This window comes from Etheostoma cragini, chromosome 2 (assembly GCF_013103735.1).
Source record: "Etheostoma cragini isolate CJK2018 chromosome 2, CSU_Ecrag_1.0, whole genome shotgun sequence".
Taxonomy (NCBI): Eukaryota; Metazoa; Chordata; class Actinopteri; order Perciformes; family Percidae; genus Etheostoma; species Etheostoma cragini.
Genome location: NC_048408.1, coordinates 24,523,863 through 24,535,790, shown reverse-complemented (window position 1 = coordinate 24,535,790; position 11,928 = coordinate 24,523,863). Strand labels below are relative to the sequence as shown.

Sequence of the window (11,928 nt, the reverse complement as noted above, 5' to 3'; positions counted from 1 at the left end):
AACAAAGAGTGAAAAATTTAAAGGGGTCTGAATACTTTCCGTACCCACTGTATATATATATATATATATATATATATAGGAGATCTTTCAATATAGGATCATAACTTCTTTATCTTGGGTTGTCTGAGTTCTTAAGCCGTTTTGACTTGCTTCTTCATTTTGTAAAGTGCACGTCTTTCATGTCCAGATATGCATAGTGTTTCTGGGCATGTATCTTAAGCATGTGTACGTTTGCAGGCCTGTCTGTGTGTGTATGCGTGTGTCTGTGTGTCTGTGTGTCTGTGTGTGTGCGTGAATAGTCCTCCAGTGACTGCTCTCTTTGGGGATATTTTGCTGCTCTAATGGTCTAATGTACAAATCTACAAAGACCTCCACCACTGTGAACTGAAGAGAAGCACACAGACATGCCCACACTCCTCTGGCCTACAGGGAGACTGACTGCTGTTTTGATTGACAGGCTGAGGTGTGTGTAAATGTGTGTGTGCCGGTGTGTGTATGTTATAGAGAAACAGAGAGGCAGAGAGAGATGATAGCAGGTATGTATGAAGCTTACTTAATAGGAGAAAGAATCCTCATGTCCTGTAACTAACAGAAATGCCTTGAGGCAATTAGAACTCACTTTCTGCCTAATGCAAACACACTGACTACACATGTGTATACATTAACTTAATACCAGTTCTGCACCTTGAATTTGACCCTCCCCCCATGGAGTGACTATGTTGATGTGACTTGTGTTGACTTGATATTGGGACACGTTGTACAGCACATGTTTTACTTTAAATAGATCCATCTTCTTCCAATCTGTCACGTCCAGTAGGCAGTGATAACTATCTAAAAATCTCTTCTAACACCATATGTTGTCAGCGGTGCTAAAAACGAAAAGAAAAAAAAGAAGCCTCCAGGAGCTGTTTCTGTTAGAGGCGGGCTGTTCTTCCAGTGATTACAGTGTATGACCTCTCACCAAGCTGTTGAGCTGCTATCAATTGTGGCTGTTGCAGCCCGACCACGGATGACAGTTAGTGCTTTTTATTTTAAGCAGTCTAGGCCACACTTACAGGATAGTGAGCAAGGACATGCAGATAATGGATCCGTCAAATAGGCAGGTCATACAGTGGGTTGTGTACCATTTTTCTCAGCTCTTACAGGCTTTGTGGATTAGCCAAAAGATTTTGAGTGTCAATCTGAACACAGCATGAATGTGACAAGCAGCTCTTATAAATGTGACTGCATAAGTGTTAATGCCTGTGCGTGTGTGAAAGAGCTTTTTCTACCAGACAATAACAGGTTGTTGGTCATATTCTCAGTCTACATCGGTAACTTACTTCATAAAGTTTTTTCTCATCTGGCTCTTACTTTACCAATCCTCTTTCTCTTGTTCTTCTCTGTTGAGCACAAGGCTCAAGTCAAGTAAGAAAGGGTAAGAATAGGAAATACGTATCTCATTTATTCTAAATTTCTGAAAAGAAAGACAACATTTTTAGAAATAGAACAGTTGACTGACAGCAATGAACTTTTGTCTTCACATCCTGTACAAGCTGTATAATGGAATGGAAAAGTGAAAAGAGGGGAGACAGGAAATCGAAGGAGACAGAGATAGGACAGGAAATAAAAAAAGAGAAGGAGGTGCAGGTGAACACAAAAAAACACAATGTGCATGAGTTAATTCACATGTTGTCTTGCATCAGTTGACTTGGTGAATTGCTCATCGCTTCAATTTAATCTCATTTGCACAAAGTGGAAATTATCCTCAAATTTCCTGCTAGCAAACCTTGACTGATTGCTATCATTAATAGGCCCAGTCTCCTACTCAGTTTTTTCACTCAATACAAGCATCTTTTCAATCCAAATTCACAATTGTTTATTATTTTTAAAACTTTTTTGCATTATCATCCTGCAGTGTTATCAGTGTAGTTTGCTATGTGACAAACACATATAATATGATCCAAACACATTCCCAACTGCAGCCCCTTTTTCCATTTCCAAAACGAACCGACCGAAAAATGTGCTGTTAAAGGTTTATTATCGAGGACTGACTTGGAAAATAAAGCAAGAATACATGTTTCCATGTTTCATGGTTTGCTTCCTTCTGTCATCCTTTCACTTGTCTTCCACTTTTTATTGAATCCTTCTTTCCTCTACTCCGATCTCAATAACAAATAATGGAATCAAACCTGCTGCCTTATAGCAAAGGATATTTACCCAAGGAATGTTTATTGTAGACAGTACACACTAATACACAAAAACAAACAAATGCGCACGCAGACGTTTATGGCCGGAGACTGATCAGTGAAGCCTTACTAAAAAACGCCCAAGGGAGAATTCCACTCTGACAGCTGTAACAAGGTACTGTGCGTATATTTATGTGAGTGTGTGTGTGTCAGTGTGTGCATTTGTGACAAAGGATGCCAAAGGATACAACCCTGTAAAGAGAATCTAATTAAAACTCTATACAGCCACAAGGGACAAAGTGCTCCCTCCCTCTCTCCCTCCCTCTCTCACTCCCCCCCTCCCTTCTCCCTCTCTCCTCCTTTCATTTAACCATAGTGAACACTTCAGCTGAAGGACTGTTAGACAGGAGAGTTTAATCTCTGGCCTCCAAGGGGAAGCCACATAGAGGGAGGGATATGAAGTGATTCAGCCATAAAGGCTGTGACTAAGACAGGAACACAGAGGGAGAAGCAAAGAATTTACATATTAGTTCTTGTAAGTGTAGCCTATTTCTTCCTAAATGAACAAATGGCCGCATGCCATTCATTAACCAAACCTAATGAATGAATTCATGTGTTCTTGAATTAAAACTATGCTGCCATGACTTAACATAACATAAAAACAGCCATAGAAACTATGAACTTTTTTTAAATACCAACAAATAGCCAGCAGTCTCTCTATCAAAACTTGATTTAGGATTTAGGCTATAATAACCTACACATTTAATCAAAAAAGACTGAATTGAACTAAATTTCAAAAATAGCACACTGATAAGCAGCTTGTCAACATTTTGGATGTGGGTACAGATTAGTAAAATACCCATTTAAAAGATCAAAGAGTTCCAACTCTTTAATTGTCTTGCTTATCTCTAGCCTGCCTTTACTAACATAAATTTTCAAAACATTCAGGTAAAAGGGCCTCTCATTTTTCTTGCTTTTGCTGGTTAATCTTTAACCCCAAAATTTGTGGGGTTAAAAATTCTGACTTGGACTCGTAACACCACTTAACATCACTCTACGATCATGACTGGGCAGTGTTAAATTGTAGTTCAACAAGACTACCTGAGTGGTGAGTCTTCTCTGATGAAACAATCTGGCTGGGTCACGTCAATTTCAGCTGTTGGAATCTCACAACTTCCATCCATATGATATCAATAATTTAAGCTTCTCAACTTAATGGGCCTCCTGCATTTGCATCAAGTAGTTTACAAAAAAAAATATGGCTCCAAATTAAAAATGAAATTGATTCCATAAATTTTTCTGATGTGTCAGATACGTATTTAAACATCTTTCACATCCTCTGCTGCTCGTCTCCATTCAGGTTGTGTGTAGGGGTTGTCAACAGTAATCTTGCAGCCACTCAAACCGCTTTCTGAGCCAACAAACACTGCAGATTTCAACTGAATCTTTGAGTTTATAGCAAAAGGAATTCACATCCATGAAAGTGCTATCAAATCCCAACCCTGATTGAGAACCCAATCATGCTCCAGTCCCCAAAAGCCTAAAAAAGGTGAAGCAAAGTCAATTAATGAGAGAGCTGCTATTTCTCAAAGACTAATCTTCTAATCCACAATCAGTCCTATTTGATTACTAAGCTTCTTTGTGAGCTTTAAATATGCTGCATGGCTTTATTTACGGATTGTGACTTGGTAAACTTACACCACTTTAATAAGCAGCGTTGTTTGATATTACACCCAAAGCTTTGACAATCGGACAGAAGTTTTTCTTTTTTTACCTGAGATGCTCAGGTAGACAGCAGGACTTGTCACATTCTCTCCTGTCATCTCATTCACCGCCTCTACGTGGTAACGGCCAGCATCCGCTGCAGTGGTTGCTAAGACGACCAGCTGATTGTCCAAAGTGATTGCACTGTAGGGCAGAAAAACACAGACATCAAAGGATTAGAAAACACAAGAACAACAACCAACAGCAAAACGTGCCTTCTTCTTGTGTTTTTCCTCCGTCTGAGACAGTAACACTGCTCAAACTAAGAACATGACAAGAGGAGAGTATTTGGTACATGGATCATTTAGAATTCATATGGGGGAGAAGGAAACATTGAATACAATCATCAGAAAGGAAAGAGGATTCCGAGAGCTTAAATAAATCTCTCCTCCTGTCTCAGATTGATATGTGGCTCCTCTTTCATTCTTTTTGGCCATTCTTGTTGTTTGTGTATTGTGTTGTTGTTCTTCCTTCTTTACAAAGGTCCATCTTTATTTCCCTGTGTACCAGTAGTGATCAATACAGCACACACATACAATATACACAAGCACACACAATCACAAACCCACAAGATCTAACACTGTTCTCATAGATAAGAAACAATCACTTACAAACAGACTTTGTTTACTGTTGCTTTTCAGGGGAGTATAATAGGAAGAGTTGATTTTTCAGGGCAACGGTGTGGGAGAGAATAGCAGGAGCGAGTCAAGGAGGGTAAAAAATACATTCGTAGAGCTCAGATTTTCCTGTGTTTGAACTTGTGTGCCTGGGAACAGATGCCGCCAGGCAGGAAGTGCAGGTTGATGTTTTTAGTCGTGCTTCTTGTGTTTTCAGCATGTCAGTGAAAGTAAATCTCCCAATATTTTAACCTGAGAACTGACACTGAAATAAAATCAATACGACCAAAGGGGGGATATTAAAGTGAGATGATAGTCTTTTTATTCGTATTGACTTTAATTGTCTGATTCTGTGCTCCCGCAACACAGCTACATCCTGCATGCTGTGTTAACATTGTAAAGCACTGCAAGACAAACTTCAGATTTGAAGATACATAAATAAAAAATAATAGAAGAAAAGATATGAAATGTGGATGATCCCAAATACTACATGTTTAAACACATTTTGTCTTTGGAAAAGGAGTGTGCTAGATTTAGACAGACATCTATTTGAACAAACATCTGCAAGTATGTGTATCCGTAGGATGTGTTTCTGTGAGCATTGTTTAGCAGTTCTGAATTGGCAGCAATGTGTGCTCCCCAAAACTGGATCGGTACAGTGCAAGTTGGGCGTAGTTTCCACTCAATTTCAATTTGGCACACAAAGCAGCACATGCTACTTATACCGACCTGAATCGACACCCTATCAGGTGTATCATATCCCGTGTATCAACAACAAGCTGAGTCCAAATAGACCCAGCACTTCTTTGTCTTTGCTGACACTTTTAAATCTGGAAATGATTGAACTAGATTAAGACAGCATTGTGACTACCTCTTGCTGTTTGATTATCAGATGATCACCTCATATGGCGCCTCCACTCCACTGGTGCTGCAGTGTTATAAGCAGCATGCTGGCAAAACCAAATTGAGTCCAACCAATATTGTCTACCATCATCCACAGTTTAGAGAAGACCATGTTGATGCACCTATGGACGTGAGATCATGATAGCTCTGAACAGTATACATGGAGGTGTTTGTATGTACAACACGCAGAACCGCTGATTGAACTTCATATTGATTGAGGAGAGAGGAGAGGAGAGTACGTGCGGATGTTTGACACACACACACTCACAATGCAAACACACACTCATATACAGACAGAATTTGTCAGGTCTAATTTTATTCAGTGTGATTTCCAAGCAGAACATCCACAAGAGTCAGAGCCTCAACACTGACACTCTATTTGTGTGAGTGTATGTTACTTTGTGTTTGCATGTATGCATGTGCACTCAACTGCATCTCACTGCCTGAAAAAGAAGCTTTACCAAACCCTTCTCCTGTTCTCCACAACTGGTTCCACAGTGAGGATAGATACTGCATCCTCACCGAGGTCTATAATGCAATTTATTGCTGTTAAGCTCATTAACTGCACTGACCAGCCCATTTTATCACATCTGTTTTACCCTGCACCCAGCTGATTAATAGACAGGCAGGCTTCCATTTGCCTATAGTGTCTAAGGATGGAGAGAGCCTGGGAGGTTTGAGGGAATCTAAATCCACCAAGCTATTAACAGTCAAAGGAGCTCCGTGGGCGGGTATGAGAATGCAGAAAGACAAATTAAGATAGCATATTAACAACTGAACATTTGTTGAGTTCAAAGGCTTTGGTAGTGCAGTATTTTCCTCACTTACGTATCTCGTTTATGTGTACTATTTAAAATTACCTTTGATGACATTGTCTGATGGCTACAGCAATTTCCTTTACACTTTGATTGGTTCCAAATTGGGAGGTCTCAGACTTGATTTCCAACATGGAACTTTGGTAACGAAAAAGCGACACAAAGGGAAAGAAATTGACTATGCCCACAAGATGTCGGGCAATCTAAAATCACGTGGATTTCCCTTCAAAAAATAATACATTTTACCCAATTTGTTCTAAGTAGCCGGAGGGTGGTTATACACTCTCATCCTAAGAGTTACAATCCAGTCAGACACACTAGCAGGCATACAAATAGGCATGCACATGAGCTGCTTTTGTGCATCTTTTCATTCTGACGGATGGCTGAACTGATGTAGTTGAGATTTAATAAAACATAAATTCAACATACGACTTTCTGCTCCCTTTCAGTTCTACATTTAATTAAACATAATTGTTCAGGCTTTTAATTAAAGACAAACTCAATTGGAAAACAGTGCATGACTCTGCATGCTTATGTGAATATATGTGTGACAGTTTATCCCCAGGCATAAGAGAGAAATTAAAATACATATCAACTGCATCCTATTCACCTCTCCTCTTGCATTCCTCCGTGTATCCCTCACCCAAGCCCAAATAATAAAAAAATAGCCTCCCTGCCTCTTTCTCTTACAGTATCTCCAATTTTCCATTCTCCCTCAGATTACAATCTGCACATTTGTTTCTTGGTTTCATCCAATTTTCTTTGCGTTTTTCTTTCTCTAGTTTTTTCTCAATCGTCCCCCCTGTCTGTCCCGTCTTACCTCCTCCCCCCCCCCCCCCCCCCCCCCCCCCCCCCCCCCCCCCCCCCCCCCCCCCGCCCCAGACTCTTTTGAGCCAGAGCACCAAGCCAGATTGGTCTTTCATTAAGTGTCTGGCCCCAAGACCCTTTTTTAATAAAAAGTACAGTAGGGTGTCTGCAATGCAAGGCTGAAAACAAACATACACACACACACACACACACACACACACACACACACACACACACACACACAGAAGGACTCACACACACACATACTGTACATATGCACCACTCCGCCTTCCCTTCTGTTATTAGGAACTTTGACAACATTAGGCCAAATCCATGTTCTGATCAAGGTCATAAAAGAGAATTACACAAGAGTTATACCCTCCTGCTGAATGGTGCATTATGTGTCTATGTATAAATAATAAAACCTGTATAAATCCTGCTTATAATAATGATTTTGTTTTTACAAACTTTATTGGGGTTGGGGTATTCAAATTTTTGAAGCATTCCTGCTTTCAAAATAGCCTGTCAGCTTGAGTTGTAGTGTGGAGTCCTCTATCCTAAAGTAATTGGTAACTATAAAACTCTGCTGCAGAGAGTGCATTGTTTTGAACGCAGAGAGGAGGGGAATGCTATACCATATTTATCAATTTATGCTGCTATGATGGCTTTTTTGGGGGGATTGTGTTTTTCGTTGTCTGCACAACTGCAAACAATTAAAAATCTCACAATTGCTGTATAAACATTACCAAACAAGTCATCGTCATCATTCTATGAGGATTATTATGCAAATCATCCATCAAGAATTACATTTCTGATGGGGCGACCTCTAGCTCACCGGGTAAGAGCGTGCACCCCATGTAGGCTGAGTCCTTTGCAGTGGCCCCGGTTTAAATCCAACCTGTGGTCCTTTGCTAGGTGTCATCCTGTCTCTTTCTCTCCAGTGTCAAATTAAAGGAAAAGACCCTAAAAACTAATCTTAAAAAAAAAAAAGAATTACATTTCTGCGATTGTTGCGCTTTCAGTGAACACAAAGCCGGTAGTGGAGTATTTTTCCCCAATTTCAAACGACACACTCTTTTAGTGGCTGATGGGAATACCCGAGAGCCAGTTTGTGTCCTAATGCTTTGGGGTAAATTGGGCTCCAGCAGAAGCCTGGAGGTCTTAGATGATATCAAGCTTGGATTTAGGACAGATCCTGGTGGTAAACAGAGAATATTTTTTTTATTCTTTTTTTTTTCCAGAGGACTTAACTTTGCCAATTTCCTACAACAGTTCCATGTGGTTTTGAAACATATGATAGATGTGTTTTAATAATGGGATTAAACAGTCTAACTGAGTTAAGACTGAGAACTGGACCGCTGCCAGCAGCTCTTGACATTTTTCTGCCAGTAGCTCGACAGTGACTGCTTTAGTGATTTTCCATGCATAGTTTAAATGAAGCAATTGTTAACACAGCCTGTGGTTAAAGATTTGTTTAACAGTATTTGCTTAACATTCTTTAATCCTCTTGCTCAGTCAAAATGCAAAGCCTCCAAAAATTATCTTTAAAAAAAACATTTGTTTAAGTTTCTGATTGCTACAAATGTGAAAGCCCTAAACGCTAAATTAAGATTCAAAGTTTGGTCAAATGTCATTTTTGCAGCATTATCATTGAGGGTTGTTCTGTATGAGACTCAAGAGATAAGTCTGTTTTTTTCTCAAGTTTGATTTGCTTGCCCAGGGACTGCTGATGAAATTTATCTATGAGCTAATTCTCCCTTATCAATATAAAAGTAAATAAATAAAAATCCTTCAATAAATTCTACTATGAACAAATGGGTAGCCCCAAAACCCAAACTGATGATTTAAACCTACTTTTATTTTAAAGTTGATTGACAGATCTATTGAAAGAACGCTTAATAACAGACAACTAAGTCATTCATGTTTTAACGTCTGTTTTAGATCATTAATGTGTGATACAGGGGTTAATGCATCGACTGTATAAGCAAAGCCAAACCCTGGCGGGTGGCTGTAGTATGCTGTCGGTCATAAATCCCGCCCCCTCCATGTTAGGGACATGGGCTGAACCAAAAATCCAAGTTCACCTCAAATACATTTTTCCCAATAATGAGATTCTGTCATTTAAGGTACTTCTTGTCACAATGTTTGTTCAAGTATAGTTTGAAAACCTAGCAGTTGCTAAAGACAAATGCTAATGCATCCTCTTCAGCTCATGTGTGTGGTTTAAAAAGTAAAAAGTTGGACTAATATTGGATAACATTATGTGCCTCATAATTTGGTATTGACATTTGATACTGTTATAGTTTCTGCTCATTGGTATCCCATTGTCCCACAGCTGGACTGTCATTGGCATTCCTTCTACAAGACCCTATAAGAGTGCCTCTTGATTTAAACTTGTAGGAAAAGAATCTCTTAACACATTAATTGTCACGTACTGCATAAGATGTCTGCTATCCTTTTATCTTGTGATAAACAAAAGGGAAACAACTAAACATCCACAAAAACATCTCTGCATCTCTATAACAAGCCTGCTGGAGCTGAACCAAATGAATAGAAATAATGGAAGCAGGCTGCTGATGCATTAAAAATGTGCATCAACTATTTAAAATGCCCGGATTGCGTCTATCTCAATTTAAATCAAGGCCAAAACATTTTGGACTACATTAAAATGATAAGAGGGAAAGATTCGTGTTTGTTAAAGGCACCCGTTGGACACATCCAGAGCAGTCAATCGCAACTACACACCTTTCTACAGACCTACTCACCATATGGCCAAACTGATGTAGACACCAAAACAAAGCATACGGACACTCGAACATTACACCCATATGCTATTACTGAAACGAATAGTCAATGAAATGATAATCAAAAGATTATGGGCAACTATTTTGATTATCTCATCATTTAAGTTTTTTCAGTCCTAGATGCACACTCTGTATGCAGATTCTCTGTCTTTATAATTGCACATAAAAGCCTTTGGGTTTTGGATTGTTGGTTAGACAGAGCAAGAATTTAAAAGGCCTTAACTTGCACTCGCAAATTGCTAAATGCACATAATAAGGGTTAAAAAACAAATTAGAAATCAAGTAAGGCTAATAAAACCTTAACAGGAACACCAAACCTAAACCAAATGTAAGTACCAGGGCTACAAATTTTTGGCAATATCGTGTGCAACCCAGCTGCTCTCTCGTGTCAAATTTTATTTCAGTTTCCGTCCACACACTATTTATAACTCAAAACCAAATCTAAAGTTATTCTCTGTTAATGTCTTAGTTCTGCATGGTCAATCTTGATGATTTTTCCACTGAGAGAAATACAGCCTGCACATGTGACTGCACATGAAACCAATAAAGAGAGGGAGAAAGAGAAAGGACAAAAAAAAAAGAAAATGGTAGAGGTTAGAACATTAATGAACACTAATGTTTGAGAGAGATTTTAACAACCCCTTCACTGACTCAGAAAACATTTCCCTCCCTTCTGCCCTACACACTCTGTAGCTCTGTGACTTGTAATTAACGCAGTGCCCAAATCACAGGCTTGCCTCCGCAATCACCTTTACAGTTCCTTCCAACGGTCAAACAGACACAGAAAGGGAAACTTTTCTGTGGTCGTACGCCGGCTTGGCCAGTTGCCACTGACAATAAGTCTCCACGACACACACACACACACACACACACACACACACACACACACACACAGGGGGAAACATGTAGCCTAGGGCCTGCAGTCCAAAAGTAATTGACATGTGTGTATATGTGTATATGAGAGAGAGTGTGAGAGAGAGAAAGAGAGAGAGAGAGAGAGAGCGAGAGAGCGAGAGAGTAAAAGTTGGAGGGCTGCTGAACAGACTCTGTTTGTTTAATGTCCCCTGGCACGGCCTGAGGGACATGCAGAGAGAAGTGAAAAGGCAACGGTAAGGGAATGGAAAGCAAAGTAAAGCGGGGGCAAGGGTGAGGAGCAGACAGGAAGAGAGGACAGGAGAGGAGAGAGGGATGAGGCAAGATGCTAAGTAAACAGAGGAAGGAGACGTTTCTCTCCACTCACTGTTTGTTCAGCTACAGGAGCTCAATGAATCATTTACTTTCTACTACTGCTTTACGTCTGTCTTCTGTCTTTTTTCACACATAAAAGCGCTTTTTCACGTAATTGCACAAATATCTGTCATAACAGGTCATACAGTAAATCTAGAATACAAGACCACATTCTTCTAACAAGGCAGTTGGATGATGGTAACTGTCTGTGTGTGTGTGTGTGTGTGTGTGTGTGTGTGTGTGTGTGTGTGTGTGTGTGTGTGTGTGTATGTGACTGTTCTAGTCCCATTAGTTGGATGTATCTCTAGACGAATGGCTATTATTCTAATTAGGACTAATTATGTCTGCTTCCAATTAACCACACAACTGGCGGTGACTTCTCTCACTGTCTTTCCATCTCAGACACACACACTCTCTCTCTTTACTTCTCTCAGCCAGAGAAACAAACCTTATTCTCAAACCCTGTCGCTCCCAGCCGCTCATCTCAACAGAGAGCCGGTAATCTTGAAAATAAGCCTGATTGTGTTTCATATGACAGTTTGTACCTGAAATAATGAGTGTTAAATTCAAATGCTGTGATTTCATATTCGGCTTTTACAACTCAGAATTCACTTTGTTAAGCTATCTGCACGAAGGAGTGAAGCAGTTTAAGTCTGTTCATGGTTTGTCGGATCCTATTCAGAGTTAGTGTTAAATGTTCAAGGTTACATGGTTGGATATACAGTGGGTACGGAAAGTATTCAGGCCCCTTTAAATTTTTCACTCTTTGTTTCATTGCAGCCTTTTTCCAAAAATCAAAAAAGTTCATTTTATTTCTCAGTAA

General features: G+C 39.7%; 1 protein-coding gene across 2 annotated transcripts in view; it reads right to left on the bottom strand.

The window, feature by feature from the left end:
• sdk1a (sidekick cell adhesion molecule 1a) overlaps positions 1–11,928 on the bottom strand; it is a 223,655-nt gene that overhangs the window by 108,854 nt on the left and 102,873 nt on the right. For both annotated transcript variants that reach the window (XM_034885383.1, XM_034885391.1), the window contains exon 5: positions 3,943–4,076. In XM_034885383.1, coding sequence (XP_034741274.1) covers positions 3,943–4,076 — 134 coding nt within the window. The remainder of the gene's footprint in view (positions 1–3,942; positions 4,077–11,928) is intronic.